The sequence below is a fragment of the Bombyx mori genome, chromosome 9 (genome assembly GCF_030269925.1).
Source record: "Bombyx mori chromosome 9, ASM3026992v2".
In the NCBI taxonomy this organism is placed as follows: domain Eukaryota; kingdom Metazoa; phylum Arthropoda; class Insecta; order Lepidoptera; family Bombycidae; genus Bombyx; species Bombyx mori.
This window is the reverse complement of record NC_085115.1, coordinates 7780706-7806785: the sequence shown is the minus strand read 5'-3', so window position 1 is coordinate 7806785 and position 26080 is coordinate 7780706. Positions and strand designations below refer to the sequence as shown.

Genomic DNA, 26080 nt, shown 5'->3' with positions numbered 1-26080 from the left:
TGCAGTATTGTTATGAATGTGATAGACAGATATCCGCGAGACACGTACGGCGTATGCCAGTATATTTCAGAGTGATAGATACAACCCGACCGATGTGAGTTGGCTAATATTATGAATAAAGTGAATACGGAATATTAGCATATCAGAATTCGACGGATTACCGATACACGAATACAAGCTGTATTACGAATATCTTAATGAATACTAATATATCGGTCTCACCCTTAGTGACTTGTCAATTTGTCAACTGTCTACAGTGTCTACCTACTATTGTTTTTATTCCTAAAAGTTGAAGATATGAGCTTTATTTACGAAATTTAGTGCTTAGTAATTCAAATCATTAATAATAACTCACGAAGTCAAACCTTTTTCGCGAAAAGAGTACATAAAAGAAAAAAAATGGTGGGGTTAGACTCTGAGATTAACCGGGATGACGAATGTGATAATATTGGGCTGGGATGTGCACTCGAATACTTTTCAGAGGTCGAGGATGTGATGAACATGATTGATAATGTAAAAAATGTTTATAACACCTCTGCTTTTGAAGTGGAGTACGATAAACTTTACACAATACTTAAACAGTATTATGAACAACCACATCTGTTGGATCCACATTTAGACAAAATTCTATCGAAATTTTTGTTACTTATCAAAGATAAAGATTCTCCTTTCGAACTGAAACATGCAACTTTTAATTACATGTACCAAATCATAAGAGTTCGAGGCTATAAGGTGGTTGTTAGACATCTTCCACATGAAGTTAGTATGTAAACTAAATTGTTTGATATGAGTCCATGACATAACAATGGATTTTATTAAAGAGAAATGTATAATTTTTAGGTGTCTGATTTGCTGACTGTATTGGTATTTTTGGAAGCTCAAAATCCTGATGATAAGGAAACATGGAGAAGCAGATTTGTCTTACTGTTATGGTTGTCAATTGTTGTTATTATTCCATTTCATATGAGTCGCCTAGATGGATTCGCTCCTGGACAACCAGGTATGTTATAGAACATCTATCAATGACCAATACATACCTACCTTATGATATTTTAATAATGAATAATAAGTGGTTGAATGTTAATCTGTCTTTCATGTATAAAAATAGCAGTAGTTGTGACATGATTTCATAAAGAGACTGTCTTGTGTTATAGAATGACAAACATTATTTTTTTTTGTGTTGGAATAGTAATTCTCAACTGCTTCTTCTGTGGCACACAATGATTTTAAAAGTTCAGAAGCTATTTACTGTGTAAAATAATGATGTAATGATAATGTAAAACAATGTAATGATTTTGGCTGCACATAAACTAGAAGAATTAGGTGGGCCACAAAATTGTCATAGTGCAGTAATTGAGAATCATTCTTTTAGAATAACAAAATGGAAAAAATTGCTTTGGCAATTTTGTAATTTAATATCTAAAACTTTCAGTGGCATAAAATTTTCGAAATTTAAAAGTGATAGTTTTATTCATGATTACAAAATGAGTAACACATGTTTTTCAGAAGCAGGCACTTCGAAAAAATTAACAGTCATGGAAAGAATCTTTAATATTTGTAAAACATATGCACTTAGCAAAGATTCATGTGCTGAAGCCAGTGCTTATTTAGCCTCTAAATTTTTTACAAGGTAAACCTTTTATTTATTATTATTGAAATTCGGCAATGATAAAATGACAAAAATTCTGATTAACTAGAGGTCCAGTCAAATCTATGACTTGTTTAATGACAAATACAATACATATAGTATTTAATTTTGAAGATGAAATATTGACTTTACTTTGCTGAAATGAAGTGGCTCCTGCTGCCCACAGATATATGTAGTTGGTACCAATGGTGCTTATTTTAACTTGCCTTATATAAATCTCAATATATAAATATACAACCTGCAGGTCAGATGTGAAAGAATTATATATGGGTGCATTCTTTGATTGGGCCTGTGAGCTGAATTCAAATTTAAATGAAGAGAACACTATACACTACGGGGTTTTAGCTGCTGTTGCAGCTGTTCTGAAGCACGGGAAAAGAGATGATTTACTACCATATGCACCTAAATTACTTGAATGGGTTACGAACCAAAACTATAAGCATCATAATGCTATGCTTGTTAGAAAATATGGAGTTAAAATTGTCCAAAGAATTGGTAAGCATAGGCTATTTCTATAGAGAAATAGCTTTTTTATTATTTCAAAATTAGAATCTGCCACCCTTTGCTTATGCATGGTCTGGTCTTGTATTTGAGGGATTGGGTGAACAAACAGTCAATACTTGGAGCCTTAAGTAACCATCTTTGTATCAAGGCCCTGAACTTCATTCCACTTCTTCAGATATTGCCAATATATACACATTTATCTAGATTTATTTATTTATTTAATTAGTCTACTTACAAATTAACAGTATAAACCAAAACATTTGTAAGGTATTAATAATTAGCTTAAGTAATTCCTGACAACAACAATAAATCGTTGCAAACCATCATGGAATATATCCATTTCCGGAGCATAGGCTAGCACGCCATTGAGTAGCGAAACAGCACGATGCACGGTGGGTCGATACTATGATTTTAGTGACTTAGGGACCAACTTTGTTTTTTAACATTTTTCTTTATGTAGATAGATAGAGCTCGTTAATCTCAATAATAATTGTTTTGGGAAAAAATTACAAAAACTTTATAGTTTGGTCAGAAAAATGTGTTTTGTGATTTTTTTGTATGGAGCGGGTCACATTATATTAAATTCCTGCTAAGTACCGCAAGGTCCCGCTTTGAAACTTTATTTTCCTTACACCTTGTCTAGTCTACTATCATTTGATGCTATGAACATGTGCATAAAGTAGCAACTCTGCCAAATAAATGGATCGAAAAAAATGAATAAATACATGGAATAAAAACCTTTATATATTTTTTTCGTAAGTGCTTTTAAGTTAAATTTGATATGGATAGTAAGTAAAAGCACGTAATGATACCCATAATTACAGAATACCTAACAACAATACATTTAGTAGGTCTCTAATTAAGCAATCGCTCTAAGTTTTATATATTTTGTTTCACCATTCGATTTTTGGGCCAGAAGACAAAAGAAGATTGTGTAAAATATCCTCATTAGTCGACGTTCTACTTATTTTTCTAGAAGAACAACTCTCTGTATATTTCGAAAATCTTTATTGAGAGCTTCCGCTGCCTCTTCCGAGAGCTTATCTATTCGAATGGCACCAAAGTTCTTCATTATTGTATATCACCGCCATGAGCCAACAATTTATGGATACTGAAAGGCATATAATACCAGGGATATAAATTAACATACAATTCTGCAGTATATCTACAAAATTCGGAAAAATTGGAAAGGTCCACGCGCTCTCCAGATGCAACAGTCTGAAGAATCACGTGAAACCACTCTATTCAATCTTTACGTATTCCTGTTATGCGGGCTGTTCCTTCTGCATCCCTAAAAAATCTTCTGGCAGTATTGCCATAATTGGTTGTTCCTACTTCTTGCTTGACAACATCTATAAGTAAACCGCATACTGGAATATTTCTTCATTATTTTCTCTTTGACAAGCAAGTGTCTCCAAAAAGCCCTGACAGTTTTGCTTTGCAAATATCACAGACAGCAGAAAATGTTTCTGACAAATATGAGGTTATTTTGCCGTCTATCACCGTTAAGTGTAATTGATGATTCACTTCAACTTGTTTGATTTTTGATGGCTGAAGTCTTTCTATTTCTTCTGTTATACTAGCTTTTATAATTGCCACTGTTGACTGCGTTTCTTTTGTAAATTTAAACATTATTGGACGGCGATAAAAAGTTGATTAGGGTAGATCGTTTTCCCAAACAACTGTTCCATCAAATTTCTGAAGCCTTATAGGAACTAGACTGACCATGAAAATAGATGAATCATCAAACTCTGTTTCAGTTTTCTGTTTATAATTACTTTGACCTGGGGCTCTATCAAAGCCTATTTGCTTATAAGCAGTAGCTCTCTTGCTGAGTCCAAATCCGAAGTAATCACATCTAAAAGCCTATATAGCGCCAAGCTTAGTAATGCTTGCAATAGCAGCTCCTTCTTCAGTAATAATTACCTGGTCTTTCCCTGGATAACATTTGGTATTTTCTTGCTTAATTTTATATTAAGAAGGGTATAAATCAGACCCATTTTCACTTGCTGCTTCTCTTAGGTTTATATACTGCCACTTACTTAATTTAAGTGAAACTAATAGTGCCTTATCGGGAGAATATGTACTACTTTTCACTTTACTTGTACTTAAACACTCCTTAACTTTTTTCTAAATCTTCGGGGTGATTTGACAAGTGGTTCATTATTTCTCCTATATCTTCATTTCCAGTGTTTCTCAAACTAGCAATTGTAGTAGCTTTCATTTCATCCGGGGATAACGAAAGCGATTGGTAAATTTGTTCAATGCGTCTTCGTTTTTGCCTGGATCCCAATTCTTCAAAAGGTTTTCGAGGTGTAAACATAGATGTCGAGGCTTCTGTAGTACATTTGAGGGTGGTACATTTCCAACATCTTCAGTATTAGAAATCTCGAGCCTTTCCTGTGCAGTGTTGATAGCTTCAGGTATCATTCCTTCGGGCCAGTTTATTGCACCTTCTAACCAATCACATTTTTTCTTATAAACTGTGCTAACATGCGACTACTTCGTTTTCATATTGCACTTGTATTTGAACAAAAGTGCGTCCAGAATTTTGGAGCTCAATACTTTTCTCTTCGGTCACGTTTATTTGATTTTGTAGGAATTGAAAGAGTTTTTTATTATCAGAAAGCGACTGTAGTTGCTCTCTTAAAATCATAAATAATTCTAAATCGTTAACAAAATTATTCATTATAACGGAAAAAGGAAGATCACAACGACAATCACGAGATGTTAGTAGTAGTACGAATAAACGAACACTAGTTAGTATATAATAAACATGGTCGCTTTATACTTCCAGAGACAAACAAATATTTACTATATTTTTTACTACCCAGTAATGGCTGCTTAACTAGTTATCCTCATTAAATAATGTTAACTATCCTAATAATTAGAGAGATTGCTTAATTAGAGACCTACTAAATGTATTGTTGTTAGGTATTATGTGATTATGGGTATCATTACGTGCTTTTACTTACTAATCCATATCAAATTTAACTTAAAAGCACTTACGAAAAAAAATATAAAGGTTTTTATTCTATGTATTTATTCATTTTTTTCGATCCATTTATTTGGCAGAGTTGCAACTTTATGCACATGTTCATAGCATCAAATGATAGTAGACTAGACAAGGTGTAAGGAAAATAAAGTTTCAAAGCGGGACCTCGCGCTACTTAGCAGGAATTTAATTTAATGTGACCCGCTCCATACAAAAAAATCACAAAACACATTTTTCTGACCAAACTATAAAGTTTTTGTAATTTTTTCCCAAAACAATTATTATTTAGATTAACGAGCTCTATCTATCTACATAAAGAAAAATGTAAAAAAACAAAGTTGGTGCCTAAGTCACTAAAATCATAGTATCGACCCACTGTGCGATGCGTCGGGGAGTTAGCAGTGTGCTGCGTACGCGCGTGCGTAGTACAAAGTAGCTGCCGCTGGCGACGCGCCCCTCCACACATACATCCGCGCATGTAGCCATCAGGCACATATAACGACACTGATTCCAGTGCAGTGGAGTTATCAATTTTGTTATGCAATAGCTGATAATAATGCACCACAAGAGTCATCTTCCGTCTGAGCTCAAGAGTATCTAATCCGACCATACCAGTCACATAAAGTGATGGATACAAGAACGGATAGTATCCATACATTTTCTTGAATAGGAACCTGCAAAATTTTTTATGTAGTTTTTCCAGCATTAGCTTTTGAACTGCTTCGCGAGGATCCCACACGAGTGCGTTATATTCAAGACTACTTCGCAAATAGGCATCGTACAGCATAACAATCACACGATGGCCTACAAAGTCGTGCGTCTGACGAATTATGAACCCGAGCAGACCACTACCCCTTTTACATATATTTTGTATGTGATCTTTAAACGTTAGCTTGGAATCGAAAATAACTCAATCCTATACCCTCCCTCAATCCATTCAGGTCCTTGATAGGCCATATTTACAGAGTTGCTGTCTCTTTCATGTAGAATAGTACAGGTAGTCTCTTTAACTGCATTCATATTGCAGTGGCATGAGAATGCCTCGAGCAGATATCAAAGAGAATTCTTATAAATATTTACAATTTTTACTTCGAAACTCTTTTGTGCCTTTTAAGCCCCAGACTATCCCAGCTAGGTTTTGGTTTTGGTACAGTTCCCCACTGCCCAATAATCTATGCTAACTGACATTCTCGTATACGGTTTGGGTACAATTTTATCGTTTTTTGCTATTTTATTAAGCTTATCATATCATATTATAAAATAAGTACCGCAGTGTCAAGAAGTTTATACAAAGGCTGTTTCAATAAAACAATGATTAATAACTGCTTATGTTTTAGGTTTAACATTTCTGCGTCCAAGAGTAGCTGCCTGGCGGTACACTCGTGGTTCAAGGTCTTTAGCGGTTACTTTAGGTGGAGCAGCGGCAGCTGGCGATACGGAAACGATTACTACTCCTGACGATGATGATGATCAAGACATTCCTCAAGAGGTAAGAGTCTTGTAAGATATATGATTATGTTTGCCTAAGATTTTCAATTTGAAAAAAATAATTTATCAAATAAAGCAGAATAACTAGAGTTGTTTTCATTTCACATATAAATTCAATTCTAATGAAAGTATTACAATTACAAAGTAGACATACAATCATCTTAAAAACTCGTTTCATTGTATGTTTTTTTTAACAGGTTGAAGATGTAGTAGAACTATTATTGTGTTCACTAAGTGATGACGATACAGTAGTTCGTTGGTCGGCCGCGAAAGGAGTGGGGAGAATCGGTGCACGTTTACCTGCGATAGCCGCTGCTGATGTATGCGAAAGTGTGTTAGGACTGTTTGCAGAAAATGAACGTGAAACTGCCTGGCATGGTGGGTGTATGGCACTGGCTGAACTAGGTAAGTTTTGCTTGTATTGAACTAAAGTTTGATAGATCAATAAACACGAGAGGATGGTGGGGCAATATCTGGGTTACTGCTGTTGAAGAAATATGATAATATAGCCCATCTGATGGTTAATAAATGGTTTCTCTAGGGATCGCGGCAAACAGCACACAAATATTCTAAAAAAGAAAGTAAATAGACCGGAAGGAACACTAATTTTTGATATATTGAAGTCGAAAGTCAAAGTCAATCGGCTGGCTAACAAGAATTTTCTAGTATTTTTTTTTATGATTGTATAATTATTGGTGGCCCGGAGGCCTTTCCAGTTTCACCAGGACAGATGGGCGAGCAAAGGCTCAGCCAGGAGGGGTGGGATTTGCTAACAGCTGCCTGAGTGCCTCCGAAGGAGACCTAACAGCTTAAGAGCAGCTGCTTCGCGAATATATCTACTACTACGACAAGATCCTGCGAGAAACTAAGCGGGCTGATGCATGTGTTGAGTTGCACAATTATCTAGTAGTCATGTTTAACAGCACGGCGCGGTCTCTTGTCTCCGAGGCAAGTGGGGGCCGGCATGGCGGGTGTAGTGCGTGCGCTGCGCAGGGACGAGCCGCGCGCGGGCGGCGTGGGGGCGGGGGGCGGCGGGCGGGCGGCGCGGGACGCAGCGTGTCACGCCGCCTGGGCCTTCGCGCGGGCATACGACGCCGCCGCGCTCAAACCCTATGCCGACATGCTCGCCAACGCACTCATAGCGACAGCTTGTTTTGATCGAGAGGTACCTTTTTTTAATATCCGTTATAGGCTTTAGTGCTTATCATCCATAGACAACACAAATCGTCATCTCGCATTAAAAATGTATAATCTCAAAACTTACTAATTTTACAGGAGAGTGTTTTAAAGGTGTAACATGTGATATTTTTAATATTAATATTCTTGTTGCAACATTTACTTTTAATTTTTTACCAGTTACATTATCTGTCTTTTAAAGTAAGATAAAATTATGTATTAATTTTGTTAATAGTAGACAAGACATAGATAAATTAAAAAAAAAAAAAAACTAAAACTAAACTACGCTTTTTTGACAGTATTTATGAGAAAATTCTGGTGATACCAAATGATTCCGCATATTAACTCAATTTCGAATATTTTTGGAAATTGTACACTTTTAATGCGGAAATACATATCGTTTTGAGATTACGAATAAATGTACTAACAGAAAACAATTTCGCAGATCAATTGCCGTCGAGCTGCATCGGCGGCGTATCAAGAAAATGTGGGACGTCATGGTATGTTCCCGCACGGCATCAATGTGCTCACAACTGCTGACTTTCAATCTGTGGGACCTAGGAACAATGCTTATCTTGTAATAGCCCCACAGGTAAAGTGTCATATTTTTATCCACTTAAGTTAATCAAAGTATACTTAGATTCGATGTAATATTATTTCTAACCAAACATAGTGAAGCGGCTATAATGATCACTATATATAACTATAGATAACATTTTTTTAAAGGGATTTTATGACCTGGTAACTAAGACCTTTAAGTCATGTCTTATTTTAATTTATATTCATATTTTTATGAAAAATGATAATATGGAGTGAAATGAAATGAAGATGATTTAGACATTAATCAACTGGGATGAAATTAAATGAAATGAGATGAGATGATATGGGATGAAATATAATCTCAATAAAATGGTGGGCATTTACAGAGGTTTTTTCAGTGGACTTTTTGGAAGATCCCGAGAAGTTATTATACGTCTAGCGGCTTAGTTTAATTTTCCCACATTTATGCACTTTGACAGATATTAAACTGTTAATAAAACTACCATTATTAAATATAAACCTGAAGAAACACTAAATAGACAAAATAAAACAAATCACACAACTTCACTCCTCGCGTTCCCGCCAAAAAGTCCTACAGATAACAGAAACTTATTAATTATAGCTTACAAATGTAATTGTGCAGATCGCTGAATATCCGGAGTACACACAGCCATTGGTCGATCATCTGGTGGAGCTGAAAGTCGATCATTGGGACTGTGCCATACGCGAACTCGCCGCCAAGGCATTGAACAAACTAACGATTAAGGTTAGCCATTGCCATCTAACTGTATATATATACCCATAGCATGTGAGTATTACATTACTGGTGGTAGGACCTCTTCTGAGTCCGCACGGGTAGGTACCACCACCCCGCTTATTTTCTGCCGTGAAGCAGTAATGCGTTTCGGTTTGAAGGGTGGGGCAGCCGTTGTAACTATACTGAGACTTAGAACTTATATCTCAAGGTGGGTGGCGCATTTACGTAGTAGATGTCTATGGGCTCCAGTAACCACTTAACACCAGGTGGGCTGTGAGCTTATCCACCAAGCTAAGCATGACAAAGAAAAATCTCCGTGTGTTTTCATAAACATGCATCCATACTACATGCTTTCATCATACCGACCTACTTGCTTGAAAGAAGTTATTACTGAATATATGAAAGGTGTCAGCTGTTGACAATTTCACATTTTCATGTACACATTTTGTACTTATTTAGGTTAGATTATTAATTTTAAGGATTTCTAAAAAAATCTAAAATCTCATGTAAGTGAAATAGATATAATTATTTTAATTGTGAAATTAAGTAAAGGCATTAAACGTAAAATTAAAATCATTTTATTGTACAGTTTTCAAAAAGAATGTCGAACATTTTTAGCTTCCGGAATACATGGCAGTGACAGTTTTACCAAAACTATTAAAAAAGACGGAGTCTATCGATTTGAACGTACGACACGGAGCAATACTGGCCATAGGTGAAACTATATACGCATTGTCACAAACAAAATTGCCCAATGGTAAGTACTATTATCATATTCAACAATATGCTCTATTTATTTCCCAACTTCCACCTACTAGTAATATTGTACCTGATTTTTTAGCTTTCACACATTTGTTATTAAAATAAGTATCGCTTATTACGTTTTTACTTGCTAGTCTTAATAAGGTTAATATCCTATCAATTTTTACTAAGACTTTTACATTGCAGACATAAATTTAAATATTTATGTAGTAATCGTTTCCATTATAGGTACTAATTTAATAAACATTTTCAAATGACTTCAATCATACCTCATTTAACTTGTGTTTGTTTTAAAGGCCTTTGAAGGTGTCACCCTTTGAGTCACCTATCACTGAACCTTCCTCAATTCTTGTTTCAAGCAGGACATCAGGAAACACTGATAAGTTAATACCAAAGTTGGATAGTAAGGAAGATTAAATAACGGGGGAAATTCATTGAATAGTGGGGATAAAGTTAGTTCAGGTGACAGGTCGTGCGATATTCAAAAGAACTTGACGGGATCATTTCAAATAGTTCGAATGGAAAATTTTGTACAGAATACAGTCATACACCAAATTCCTGCAAAGATCTCACCGGGATTAGAATAATACTTGTCACTCCGAAAATCTTTAATTATCTATAAGGAGTTCCTATAATGATTATCTGATTTTCAGGTAAAACAGCAGACAGCTTAATATCCGAGGACATCTCGACATCAGTACGTGAGCTGGTGGCGCGGTTGAGGTCCCGCCAGCAGTTCCGCGGTCTCGGAGGGGAACTGATGCGGCAGGCTTGCTGCAACTGTATAGCGTCGCTTTCGTTGGCCGCAGCACCTTACCACGGACACCCTATTATAGGTACAAACGAAATTGAACTGCACTATTCGAAATAAGTACTTCTACTTACTACTACACTAGTGCTCTGTCAATTTTAACGATTCCATGACCACATTCTTAACTAGAATTTTTTATCTGCATTCAAAAATCAAAGGACATATTATTATATAGGAACCGGAATAAATTGTATAGTTTATAAACAAAACGATTCTCTAAGAGGATCTTCCATTTCATAGCGATTAACTGACCACATTCTTAACTATAATTTTTTATCTGCATTGGAAAATTGAAGGACATATTATTATAATGCAACCGGAATAAATTGTACACTTTATAAACGGAAAATGATTCTGTAAGAAAACTTTTCATTTCGTTCACCTAGTGTTGAAGAAAACCTTTCATTTCGTTCACCTAGTGTTGAAGAAAACCTTTCATTTCGTTCACCTAGTGTTGAAGAAAACCTTTCATTTCGTTCACCTAGTGTTGAAGAAAACCTTTCATTTCGTTCACCTAGTGTTGAAGAAAACCTTTCATTTCGTTCACCTAGTGTTGAAGAAAACCTTTCATTTCGTTCACCTAGTGTTGAAGAAAACCTTTCATTTCGTTCACCTAGTGTTGAAGAAAACCTTTCATTTCGTTCACCTAGTGTTGAAGAAAACCTTTCATTTCGTTCACCTAGTGTTGAAGAAAACCTTTCATTTCGTTCACCTAGTGTTGAAGAAAACCTTTCATTTCGTTCACCTAGTGTTGAAGAAAACCTTTCATTTCGTTCACCTAGTGTTGCCAGCTATACTACTATTAAAAAGATGGTTAGACACTGTATTGTCAAGAATATTTAAATATATTTCATTTTATTAATTCCAGATGAATGGCTAAATTTAATTGAAGAATGTCTAGCTCACGAAGTGCTAGCCATAAGAGAGAAAGCAATAAAAGCTCTGCCATTGGTTTTCGATCAGTATCTTCGAGACGACCAATTGGTGTATGGTGATATGACAGCGAAAGTAAAACGCACTAAACTTATGGAGAAGTACTGCGAGCAACTTAGGAACAGTGGAGTCAATGGACTTGTGCTGAGAATGGGATACTCGCGAGCTGTTGGTGAGCATGAACAACTATTTAAACATTCTTGATAAATTATACAAACTTTTGCACTTGTAGTTATACGATAAAGGGAAGGTCATCTACCGAACTGGTTAAATATTGCTCGGTAGACCGACGGTCTTTATACTATTTATTTCGATACGATGATTTCCTTCATCGTGGAAGTCGTTCGGGAACTCTGATTGGATACATAGGTAACTAGGAAATTTAAAACTTACCCCGAGATCTACTCACGGCACAGTCGCATAACTGCACCGGGCGTCTTTTTCGAATTAATAAACTGCAAATGAACGTACATATGAGGCCTATAAAATCAAAGGCAGCTAAATCCAAGTCTGTCAAATATTCAGGTAAACTACAAAAATCGACCCTAAACACGTCATTACGGATCCTCCCGATCCATCGAAGTACTGCTCAAGAGCAGTCTCTAGGGCCAGTGTTAGCAACACTCCCGGTTTGAGAATCTGAAATAACTTTGTTCATATAGCTACGATATTCTTTATTTTAAAACAGATTTATAAAGAATGACATAAAATTAAACAGATTTATATATAATATTACTAATAATCTGAATTTAAAATGATAAAACTCCGTTCATTAGTACTTAATACAGAGTAAACTTATCTTTTTTGAACTGAATTTGTTAGAGATTTAGCTGCATTTGTTAGAACATGAAAACACTAAAGCATGTTCAACTAACTAAACAAGATAGAGCCATTGTTAATACATTTTACGACATTAAGGCGTTTAGCTGCCTTTGATTTTATAGGCCTCATATAAAGACATGTTCATCGCATTTTTATTGTATATTTTCTTTCATGTGTGTTTAGGTATTACTAACAAATGTTGGTTTCAGGCGCTTTACCTAAGTTTTTGCTGACCGAACATCTCCCGATGGTCATTCGTTCGCTGATCGAATGCACGAAAGTGACGGAAGCGACGCAGAAGTGGGCGGAGGCGCGTCGCGACGCCGTCATAGGGCTAACTGAAGTGTGCCAGACGCAGGGGGTGCGGGGGGGCATCGAGGAACACGTGGACGATGTCGTGGCTGCACTCTTGGAGTGCTTAGCTGAATATACTATAGATATGAGGGGCGACATAGGCGCTTGGGTCCGGGAAGCCAGTATGTCAGGTGCGTTGCGTACCGTAGATGGGGGGAATAGGTACTAAGGGTAGAATACGGACAAATTTGGGTTGTCACAATGCTTTTGTGAGATTTAAATTTGTTGAATAGAAAATGACTTTTATTTAGTGTTCAAGAATATTAAATAGTTTAATTTAGTCATCAGGTTTTGTAACTGATTAAATATATTTAAAAGTTAATTACCTAAAGGTAAGTGCCTACCTTTTTTTTTATTGCCATAGTAGGCAGACGAGCTTACGGCCCACCTGATGGTAAGTGGTTACCGTCGCCCATGGACTTCAGCAATGCCAGGAGCAGTGCCAAGCCGCTGCCTACCGCTTGAATAATAATAACCAAACAGTGCCAGCCCTATCGAAAAACTCTATTGTCCTCATACGTGACCCGATTCAGTCCAAAAGCCAGGGTGAATCAGGTCAAGCTAGTTATTTAAGTTTTTGCCTCCAATTAACTATGTATAATAATACATCGTGTATGAAAATTTTAACCTCCAGAACCATTTTAATATCAATTTTATTGGTATACGTTTTGAAAACGGTTATCCTAATCATTAAATTGAAAATGATTATTGCAATAGAAAAGTCGGCAGCAGTAATCAGGTTCGCCGCCGCTACATTCGTACTCGTGATTAGCGTTGATTGAAAGAAAACATCAATGAACGGATCATTGTGGCAATACTGAAAAAAAATTTATTTCTTTAAATGAAACTACCATTCGACAAATTGGCAGTGCATGTGCATATTGTAGAATTTGAAAAAATAGGGGCATATTGTAAATTCGAACGGGTCTTTACCACAATCTTGCCAATATTTTGTAATGAAGCATAGGTTTCGGTAAAAATGGGCTTCATATTTTAAGATGAGTAGCTGCATTCACTTTGCGGTATCTATAGGCTACTGTGACTGAACTACATTGAAGGCAAAGAGAAAGTGAATTATCAAATAATATTAACTAGTGATCCCCTGGTAGTCGAAATTCGACTATAATTAATTGAAATATAAGTTTGTATACTATTATGATTCTATTGTTAATGACTATTATACTTCTATAATCACAAATTTTGCCAAGACTACACTATAAACAAATATTAATAAAGACAAACAATTTTCAATATATTCTCAATTTGTCCACGGACTTTATAACAAGAGTTTGACAATAAACAAAGAGTATATATGTGTGTGTCAAATATGTGGTAGTGTGTAATGTTTTTTTGTTAATTTAATGTATTTTTAATGCATAATTTATCCTCCGTCCCCACATTTTTCGTAAAAAGGGGTATAAAGTTTTTGCTTCACGTATTAATATATATTAATAATATTGTGTAGGTCTACTCGCGATATGTCGACAGTGTGCCGAAGAAGCCCCGCAGTTGAACTCTCCACAAATTATCAGAGACGTGATGTGTGGCGTCGCGCAGCAGGCCGTCGAGAAAATTGACCGAACCAGAGCCCACGCGGGACGGATATTCACATCTCTCATATACAAGTAAGCTACAAAGCATTACAGCATACAGTACAGTAATACAAGGTAATTACAAAAAAAAATATCTTAGGACATTTTTTGGTAGACAGCAGCTTGGCTCTGTCATGACCACTTACCATCAGATGAGCCGTATACTCGTTGCCTACAAAGACAAAAAATATATATTATTTTTATTTATTTATTGCATTTATGGATAGACGGAGCTCACAGCCCACCTGGTGTTAAGTGGTTACCGGAGCCCATAGACATCTATGACGTAAATGCATCACCCACCTTGAGATATAAGTTCTAAGGACTCAGTATAGTTACAACGACTGCCCCACCCTTCAAACCGAAACGCATTACTGCTTCACGGCAAAAATAAGCAGGGCGGTGGTACCTACCCGTGCGGACTCACAAGATGTTCTACCACGTGTATATAAATAGACTCAAGGCGATTTTACATCTTGATTTTTATATAATTACTAGCTGACCCGGCAAACGTGTTGCCTTAAATAAGATTTCAAGGGAAATTCTAGTGTAGAAAAAAAAACCTCATTCAACTACATAATACCACGTTATAACAAAAAAAAAATATCCAAAAAATAAAAGTTGGGGATTGACAACCCTTATCACTTAGGGGTATGAAAAATAGATAGTAGCCGATTCTCAGACCTACTGAACATACTATTGATACACAAATAAAACCAAAAAAACATGGCTGAAAAATGTATAGTGAGTAACACAGGAGACCGGCTTCGTCCTCATCCCTGCTACGTGATGTTTGCTGGATGAGTGGTGACACCTGGCGGGGATAACTGATCGGTTGATAGTTGATCAGTAGTCGACCGGCGAGGGCGGGAGATCAAATTGATTTAAAAAAAAAATATAATTAAAGGAACTTGAAATTATAAACTCTGAATAAGAATTTATCGTACTACAATTACAATATTTGATTGCCATCTTGCAACCTTATTGCGGATCTGTGCATAGAATAAAAAAAAAAATCGGGATGGAAAAATAGGGGTTGATCGTATAAGAGTGAAAATTGAGAGTAATATGAATTTTTATATTTTCAGTCATAACAAAATAAAAAAAAAGCTTGCCAAAAAAATTCAAGTTTATAATTAACAAATAAAAAATAGGGGTTGATCATACAGGGATGAAAAATTGAGAGTAACATCAGATTTTTTATTTTAATTCATGACAAAATAAAAATAAAAATGAAAATCTTGGCAAAAAAATTAAAGTTTATAATTAACAAATAAAAAATAGGGGTTGATCGTAGAGGGATGAAAAATTCAGAGTAATATGATTTTTTTTTTATTCTAAGTCATGACAAAATAAAAACAAAATTCTTGCAAAAAAAATTAAAGTTTTTAATTAACAAATAAAAAATGAGGGTTGATCGTAGAGGGGTGAAAATTTAGGGTTGTATGTATTTTTGTATGTTGTATCATAAAAAAATAAAAAACCAAAAAATTTGTCTAAAAAATAAAAATTTAGGGGTGGAACACCCTTAACATTTAGGGGATGAAAAATAGATGTTGTCCGATTCTCCACCCTAAAATCGGTCGAGCCGTTTCGGAGGAGTTCAATCACGCAAACACGAGAATTTTATATATTAGATGAACGGTTTTAAAATTACACATAAAATTGTGTGCTTTTTAAACCGTAATACATTCAACCTCTTTCCCCCGCTAATTTTGATTGTGCTGCTAAGAAATAATTCATATAAAAAAATCACATTGAATTAATTAAACTGCAATCTTTAATCGGCTCATTTCTATTCAGATAAATTCCTCGATTTTATGTTAATTTAGCTGAATGTTAAAGTTTGTATTAAATTTGGAACTATGGTGTCAAATAATATATATTTACTGTCTCCATTAGTATGTACTTATTAGCCTTACAACTTAATATTCTATCGTCAGTCCCTCCTAATAATTACAATGTTAATGTATGATTTTTTGTTGTACATTCTAATTTGATCCTTTATATCAATCATTGTGGAAGACACATTGATTTAATTTAAGACCATTTATCTAATCTGCTTGAACAATGCCTGATTGATCGTCTTCGACAATATAATATTGTTCCTTTGTTTTACTTTTAATATCATTTTATAAATATATAAAACTTAAGCTTTCTCTACATAAGCGTGATTGATTACAGCGCATTTAATTACTAATTTTGTTTACATATTTAACACACACACACAGACACACACCAAGCGCGATTTTTAACTTTCGACAATTTGTTTACGTTGTACTTTAACTAATAACTAAAACAAAATTGTACTAACACAAAACCGCATTAGTATTTTAAACTGACTTGAATAATTAAAGATTACAAAGGATTCCAAGTGCTTAATAAAGTTTAATAAAATATTTCATTAGTTATAATTAAAACTACTTTCACGGTTAAACCTCAGGTTCTTTTTTAATGGCCATTATCTTATTGCGGACGTTTCCGTAGAATTCCGTAAATTTGATTAGATTATCCGTATTTTAGACTTATTTCATCTTTACGTCCGTTCATTTTATACGAATAATGTGTTTTAGCGATCCTCCGATCTCGAACATTCCGCATCACGAAGCATTGAAACGCATATTTCCGTCCGAAGAAGTCGAGCTGAAGCCGCATCCTAAAGATATTGACGATGAAAAAGATCTGTTAACAAGCGAAAACTCAAACGTGGTGCTCTGGTTGTTCCCCGGACACACAATGCCTAGATTTGTTCAGTTATTGAACTATCCAGATTACAGGTACAGTGTGATAAAAGGACTGGTTGTCAGTGCCGGAGAGCTGACCGAGAGCTTGGTAAGTGATTTGTCTATTTTAACATTTTTCGTAAACACAGGGTGTGCTGGTATCACACTCAAAAACAATGGTAGAAGTACAGGCGGTTGCTTACAAAAAAAAATCGGGAATATTTACTTTGCGTTGCATCGCCGCTTCACGAAATATAAACCCAGTAGAACGACAAGTATTGTATGAATGGAAAAATTGGGAAATTTTACTTTGCATTACATCGCCGCTTCACGAAATATAAACCCAATAGAACGAGAAGTATTGTATGAATGGAAAATTCGGGAAATTTTACTTTGCATTACATCGCCGCTTCACGAAATATAAACCCAATAGAACGAGAAGTATTGTATGAATGGAAAATTCGGGAAATTTTACTTTGCATTACATCGCCGCTTCACGAAATATAAACCCAATAGAACGAGAAGTATTGTATGAATGGAAAATCGGGAAATTTTGCTTTGCATTACATCGCCGCTTCACGAAATATAAACCCAATAGAACGAGAAGTATTGTATGAATGGAAAATTCGGGAAATTTTACTTTGCGTTACACGGCCGCTTCACGAAATATAAATCCAGTAGAACGACAAGTATTGTATGAAAGGAAAAATTGGGAAATTTTACTTTACGTTACATCGCTGCTTCACGAAATATAAACCCAGTAGAACGACAAGTATTGTATGAATGGAAAACTAGGGAAATTTTACTTTACGTTACATCGCTGCTTCACGAAATATAAACCCAGTAGAACGACAAGTATTGTATGAATAAAAAATCGGGAAATTTTACTTTACGTTACATCGCTGCTTCACGAAATATAAATCCAGTAGAACGACAAGTATTGTATGAAAGGAAAAATTGGGAAATTTTACTTTACGTTACATCGCTGCTTCACGAAATATAAACCCAGTAGAATGACAAGTATTGTATGAATGGAAAAATCGGGAAATTTTACTTTACGTTACATCGCTGCTTCACGAAATATAAATCCAGTAGAACAACAAGTATTAGTTCTGTTTACGTTATGATAGTAGTTCATTGCCCTTTCGCCTTCGGGAATGGTTCGTTTGCGTATTGTAATAGAGAAGTCTTGTTGTATTAGTGCAGTTGGCAGATGAACTAGTAGAATCTGACTTTAATGTCGCCTACCATCTCGATTTATAATGTCGAAGTTGTAATCGTTCGAAATCAAGGACCCCAAGTAAATAGACAATATTTTTCTAGTTTCATTGTATTATATTTTGTTTAAATATAATAGAATGAAAGATGAAGACAGGGCTCAGTGGTGTGGATTGGGAGACCTATGTTCAGGAGTGGATCACTCTGGGCTGATGATAATGATGATGTTTCGTTGTCTATTAAAGTCGAAAACTTTTGCGAACCCCGTGATTAAGTTAACATTTGAATCGCTACGATTCATGCCTTGTACCATAAGAAGTGTTTACATTTATCTCGGTACTAGTTTGAGTCGGTTAGATTTAATAACAACCGCTGATAACTGCGGGAGTGTTATCAATATGCATGTACGTCCGTCCAATCAGTGGAGATTAATTAAATTACATGTTTATATTATTATGTCCTCTGGGTCACATTTGTATTATGTAATCGTATTGAAAAGAACGTATCGTTCTGATTCAATAAGAAGCTTACTTGCTCATATTCATTTAAAAAAAAACATTTACGAATTCGTCTCACTAAATGCCTCATTTTGATCATAATTGTCCTCTAATTGTGAGAACTTAATATGAATTAAAATTACATTAAAACTAATTCTAACAATATTGCGGACATGGCTAGAATTATATTTTAATATTAATGGTAAATCATTTTTATTTACTGCGAATCGACACGAATGATGTATGATGATAGTTTAACAATAAAACCACTTGTGAATTTGGAAATTGAAAAGAAAAGTTACATCAGCATTTAGAAAATCTTGTAATGAATCTAAAATTACCCATCAACTTAAAGTATATTGAAATATAAACATATTGTGTAATCAACGATCAAGATCGGGGGTGTCAGGGTTTTGCGCCGAATGGACTGCGATTTCTACAATTTGATTGAAACAATTACCAATTTTATTTCGAAATGATTTCCTTAATGTTACCATCAATATCATATACAATGACATATATTCGGATAATTTTATATGTAACAATTCGCATGTACTTATTATACATTTAAGGTGTGTGGCGCATTTACGTTGTAGATGTCTATGGGCTCCAGTAACCACTTAACACCAGGTGGGCTGTGAGCTCGTCCACACATCTAAGCAATAAAAAAAAAAAAAAAAAAAATACATATTAAAGATACATCTCGGAATTTTACTAGCTTATTAGTCAATTAGCCAAATAAGAAAATATGTTTTTAATACACGGATTAAAAGCAATTCCCATAGACACAACCCGCTGTGTTCCCCACCGAATTCTGCGAAGCACTGCTAGGGTTAGCAAATTCACCTACCCATTCGGGTGTAGCTGGCGGCCGTGCCTTAGGCGGCCAGCGAATAGGGATGGAAAAAAGCAATAGAGTCCACATATCAGTAGTCTAAATATCAGCAATTTTTTTTAGGTAAAACACACAACGCAATCTCTATATACGTATCTGAACACGCTGCATTCGGACAAGGAAATGCTAAAGTCTATTTGCGAGACGATCATCAAAGTTTTTGCCGATAATTTGCATGTGAAACGCATAACGGGACCGATGTTCAACTTTTTGGATCGATTATTGAGTTCAGGTGGGTTTTGTGTTTCAATATTCATTACAAAATTCTAAATGTTTAAAAAAACACCTTATTTCTAAACTATTGAAACTTAAATTATGAATTTTGCTTTAAGGAAATTAGCCTAAAAACGCACACCATAAACTACTACATGAATGCAACTTCAACCTTAAGACATGGGGTTTAAGTCACAATTGCATTGAAAGAATAGTCGGACTTGAACACTATAATATAGTCTCTGCAGTTTCTAGCCACGAACCCTAGTAGGTTTTTCGTTACTATTATACTACATACAGTAATCCACCTGTAACACGGTAAATTGGTTCCACGTTACAGGAGAAATCCCACATACCGCCATTGTATCACGCCTTACAGCGCGTACAAATATAATATATACATATACAAATATAATACAATAAGACCAATGTTTTTACAATTCAAAAACTAGGAGCACAAATTTAATAATTTAATTTTATAACAATACAATTGACACAATATTCAAAAGTACGCGAAATTAATTAGAAACTGTACAAATCATTATTATTTTCACAGTACAAGAATATGTATAATCTATGAAATCCCCGCGTTATATTATATGGGGGAATACATTTGTTATTCGAGGGACTGAAATCGCGTAATATGAAATGTGTTATGAGAGTACCGTGTTAGTAGTAGTAAGGAGTATTACTGTACATACATATAAATATCATTATATATTTGCATAGTATTTAGTCTACCTTGTTTATGACGCGTCTAATTGTATTGTGATATCCATCTAAACTCAATAACCTCGACCCGGCTGAATCAAACTCAACATATGCATACAGGCGAAGAGAAATGAGGCATTCTGAAATATAATTCTCGTTTGCAGGTTCCATATCTCCTATCCTGGAAGATCCACAGTCGAGTTTCGCGATGGACGTTCTCAAACATCTGCAGTTGGAATTACGAGGGGGCAAAAATATATACAAGCTGCTAGATTCCATAAATGTCCTTTGTCAATTAATTCAGGTTCGTTCAACAGCTAATTTCGCAATTCAGTTAACTTATTTTTATCGCGTTTTTTACTTACATTATATTATTTATGACATTACATAATAATAAGTAGAAAGACTAGTACTTTTTGCTTAATTAATAATTGCTGACATGACATACTAGGTATATATAGAGACTTTCATAAGTGTTTAATTTAAAGGAAAAGTTATATAGTACATTGCGCACCAAGGGAGAAGTGCCTCCAGCGTGTTTGCCAATGGAAATTTTACACATGGGAAGAAATGTCCAACTTTTCTCCCGCGGTGCACATACTATTTTTTCTCCTACCAGGCCGAAAGTTCGTGGATTACCGAGCCGGAGTCCAGAGGCGAAGCCTTGGCCGGGGGTAAGGGGGGCGGAGCCCCCCCCCCTTACTCATTTAAAACAATTTAACTGTTTTTTAATTTTTAAATAAACTACTACTAATTAAATAAGAACTGTCTGATGAACTCATCTTTGTTTAATACTTCACTATTAAATTTTATTGCCTTTTGTTTATTTAACTTTTACACTAAACACAATATTGCAAATTACCCGAGCACAACAATTGCGGAGAATTTTAGGTGCGTGAGAGCAGACTAACGCGCATGCGCACTTGTATCCAGGGAGGAAAAGTTACACTTTCTTCCCTGTACAGCGGGACGAAAACCGAACTTTCGGCGTCATTAGGAGAAAAAAGTTCATATCGCAATACAGTATTTAGTGATTTCATATTATATGTAAACGGTTTTACTGGTGGTAGGACCTCTTGTGAGTCTGCACACCTGTGGCAGGTAGGGTGGCAATAGGCAGGGCGGTGGTACCTACCTAGGTACCACCGCCCTGCCTATTTCTACCGTGAAGCAGTAATGCGTTTCGGTTTGAAGGGTGGGGTAGCCGTTGTTACTATACTGAGACCTTAGAACTTATATCTCAAGGTGGGTGGCGCATTTCGTTGTAGATGTTTATGGGCTCCAGTAACCACTTAACATCAGGTGGGCTGTGAGCTCGCCCACCCATCTAAGCAATAAAAAAATAAAAAGGTGGTCTGGAAAAGATCGCTTTTAGCGATCAGATCGCCTATTGAACAACTACTATATTAATACTACAAAATACAACTACTATACTAATACTATAACAATACAACTACTATACTATTCGAACTACTGCTCTGGATGGTTTTTCAATGTTAATTAAGTGTTTTGGTGTCCAATAAAGTATATTCTCGCTCTCTCTTTCTCATTATTTTCTCCTCTCTCTCATTCCCTCCCTCTCTCATTCTCTCCCTCTCTCTCATTATCTCCCTTTCTCTCATTATCTCCCTTTCTCTCATTATCTCCATCTCTCTCATTCTCTCCCTTTCTCTCATTCTCTCCCTCTCTCCCATTCCCTCCCCCTCTCTCATTCTCTCCCTCTCTCCCATTCTCTCCCCCTCTCTCATTATCTCCTTCCCTCTCCCTCTCTCCCTATTTACATATTTCGAACGCGTGTTCCAGTAAAATTACAACGAATATAGGAGGAAGTGTAAAAAATGAGTACAATTTAGTTAAAAAGGTCCATGAATACGCAGGTCGGAGGCGGCGTCTGCAGCAAGTCCCTGGGTCAGCTCGTCATCTACCTGTGCTACGCGGACCGCTACGTGCGGCGGTGCGCGGCCGCCAGGCTCTACGAGGCGCTCACGCTCTACGGAGACGTGTGCTCCGTGCCGCAAGACAACATAGACCAGGTAACGACGAAGTCTCCGTCGGTTTGCGGTAAGGAATAACGAAGGAAGGTATCTTTGAGAGACCCAACTTGGAATGACGGCGAGTAAGAGCGAATGACGCAATGTAAGACGAAACACGCTCTGGAAATAGTCAAACCATTGAGAATTAGATTTCTTCGCCGCAGAATTAGATGGGACATTAGTGTCGGCTTGTTGGAGCTCACAAAAAGTCTTTAATATTTGACATATGTAAGTCTTTGTAAGTTTTCTATTGCCGTTGAGAGCAGATGAGCTCACCGTTGATCTCTTAGTAAATGTTTAGCCTCGATCATCAACATTGGCAATGCCAGGACTACAGGCAAGTCCCTATCCACTATAGAACCTTTAAAAATTGAGACTAAATTGGTACTTACGTTGTTGATATCTATGAGCTTCGGTAACCAATTAACACCAGGTGGGCCATGAGCTCGTCTTCCCATCTAACAATAAAAATAAAATAGAGGGGAATTCGTCCCAGAGCTGGGTACGTGGCAGAAATGATTTAGGGAAATATTGAATAAAAAACGTAGAAGTTCCTGATAATAAAGGTCAAGTTCCCTTGGCACCTGGTGCGATGGTAATTGCTATATGGCAAACATCATCTCAACACCTACATTTCATCATGAAGCTTAATCTACGTTGTTTTATCGTTATTAAATTGTGAACGTATTCACTTTATTCTCATTGGAGCAAATGAGTGTTCTAAGCATCGCGTTATTTGTTATCTACGCCACTTTACAAGTTGATTTTCGAACTGTTATCTACTTGATAACTCGCGCTTCCGTGACCCTTTGACCTGAGTCGGTCGTTGGAAAACAATGTCAAAATACATTAAACAACTTTGATGATTTAACTTGAGTCGTTGATGTGTAATAATAAAATCACTTTTAATTTAATGTATCCACTGCTGCAATACAATTGCTAATTTCACTGCGTGTCCCATAGTGGGCGACTTACTTACGTTGCGCACACATGGTGTTCATAAGGCTTATAGAAGATTTTGCATAATCTATACAAATAACAATCATTCTCCTATATGATGGTCCGTCGTGTCTTTTGGAACCATTAATCTTGACAGACTCGGTGGCTCAATTACTGATTGCTAGGATTAAGGTCGTGGATTCAATTGCCACATATGGCAAACATTGGAATGATTGACAGGTTTGTGTGCTCTTTTTTTGTGTTTTAATATCTATTTAAGTATGTATATCAATCTCTGATCATCCGTGACTTGTCCCTGACAATAATAATAATTCGTTATCTTATTGCATTAAGATTAATTAAAACACCAGACCGCGTGGAAGGTTGCCCATGCGATGGACCGACCAAGTCAAGTCGACAGTTGGCAGTTGTTTGTATAAGTGTACCAGGCTTACCATAAACCGGAAAAAGTGGTGATTGCTCGTGAAGCGCATAAAATCTGCCCAAAGCAATGATAGGTACTGAATGACCACCACGACCGCTCTGACAAGACGTCTTCTCGCATTAAAACGCTATAATATCAAAACATACTAATTTTACAGGAGAGTCTTTTAAAGGTTTAACGTGTGATATTTTTAATATTAATATCATCTTTGCAACATTTATTTTTTATTTTTTACCAGTTACATTATCTGCCTTTTAAAGTAAGATAAAATTATGTAATAATTTTGTTAATGGTAGTCAAAATATAGGTAAACTAAAAAAGAATAAAACTAAACTACGCTCTATTGACAGTATTTATGAGAAAAATACTGGTGATACCAAATGAGTCCGCATATTAACTCAATTTCGAATATTTTTGGAAATTGTTCACTTTTAATGCGAAAAGACGAATAGTGATCCGACAAAGGAAGGATTGATTGCGATTGGTACAGCTGTCCGTGCTACTACTATAGGGAGGGTTTCTATCAAAGTACCACCAACACGGAACAGCTGACTCGCGAATAGTTTAAAGAAATCATTTCCTCTCATACCATTAGCTTTAGAGTGAACTGAAAATAAGATTTACACACACGAAGCGAAAAACACGCCAACAGTTGTTTTGAATGTCATCTCAACATCCCTAGGTGATGTCCGTACTCGCTGAAACCGATTGGGAGCAAGACGTTTCCAAACTGAGGCCTATAAGAAACGAACTCTGCGATCTGATGGACATCAAACGTCCCGTGATGAAGCAAAAATAACGTACAATAACAATAAAGTGTTACTATTTTATTTAAAATATCATTGACTGAAGAAGCGAGTATTATGTTCATGACTTATTAGTTGAGAGAGCGTTTTTTTTTTATTAAACTTAACACTGTCGTGAAATTATCACTTTTAATTGTTTAATGATACTTCCTAGATGTGCTTTATGATAGTGATTTCCCTAGTAGGTTTAAAGCGGTCATTGTTAGACTCTTAGAACTTGGTGTGCCAACAAATCTCAATAGCACTGAAGTTGTCATCGAAAATAATGAGTTTTATTAAAACAAAGGCTGAGAATCGCAGAAGATGCATTCATAGATTGGATTGTTTCATTTCGTTGTATCCATAAAGTATGTATAAAGCATTAGAGAAATATTAAACTAGATGGTGTTGTCAGTTTTAAAATACAAATATATTTGACACTTAAAAATTTAAGAGTTACACTGCGATAATTTTCTTATTGATTAAGGTAAAATTGTTGTTAGATTAGTTAATGATCTTGAAGTGTTTAATCTAGAGGTTTCACAAAACAAATTGGGGAACGCAGTTAATAAATTATCTTTAAATAATCTATGTTTGAGAACAAAATCCAAAGAAGCAGTCTTAAGTATCATCAGCATTTTCTCCTTTCCGTTTCGATCCGTTGATAAAACGAATTATTCGCCCGTTTCTAAGGTATGTCTGCAGGGTGATGAAATATCTAGGGAGTAAGCACTCGAAGCGTAATGATTCTCGTTAAAAGAGATTTTTTAAATAAATTTAACTAAATTAATAGCTCTTACCTTTAATATGATTTAACTTTATGAAATGAAACATTACGGAGAGAGCATTGGTTTGAAACGAAAGACATTTTGTAAAATTTCGGTTTTTTTTTGGAAAATGAAGATATCTTTGTTAAAAACATTTATCATAAAGCCGTGTGAAATAATCGCTATTATAACTACTGTAACATTGAATGTAAATGACCTTCTTACATAAGCAGTACGGAATTAAAAATTATTACGAAACTGCTCGCTAATTAGCTTATCTCTGACACGCTTTATAGTCTTAATAAAATTAGTTTATAAATGTTAATTACAAAAATATGATGTAAAATATTAAAAAATAACACGTGCTTTAACTGTATTTATCTAGAAGATTCTCATTTTTTTTTATAAATTGGATGTGAAGAAATGCATTTATTTTATTTACTATGTGCTGAAATATACATGTTTATTTTAA

General features: G+C 35.6%; 1 protein-coding gene across 2 annotated transcripts; it reads left to right on the top strand.

Annotated features, from left to right (window-relative positions):
* The first annotated feature begins 242 nt into the window (after positions 1 to 242).
* Positions 243 to 26080, top strand: LOC101738161 (tubulin-specific chaperone D). 2 transcript variants are annotated; one of them, XM_038012966.2, is made up of 19 exons: positions 243 to 759; positions 841 to 1000; positions 1510 to 1630; positions 1893 to 2143; positions 6485 to 6636; positions 6833 to 7040; positions 7559 to 7800; positions 8257 to 8403; positions 8995 to 9117; positions 9727 to 9865; positions 10524 to 10706; positions 11550 to 11786; positions 12646 to 12921; positions 14256 to 14415; positions 16956 to 17214; positions 19779 to 19947; positions 20804 to 20943; positions 22517 to 22672; positions 24739 to 26080. In XM_038012966.2, exons 1-19 carry the CDS (start codon positions 400 to 402, stop codon positions 24853 to 24855), a joined length of 3600 nt encoding a protein of 1199 aa, XP_037868894.1. In that variant the 5' UTR covers positions 243 to 399; the 3' UTR covers positions 24856 to 26080. The 2 variants fall into 2 exon arrangements, with proteins under 2 accessions (XP_037868894.1, XP_037868893.1); XM_038012965.2 differs by having other exon boundaries at positions 1507 to 1630.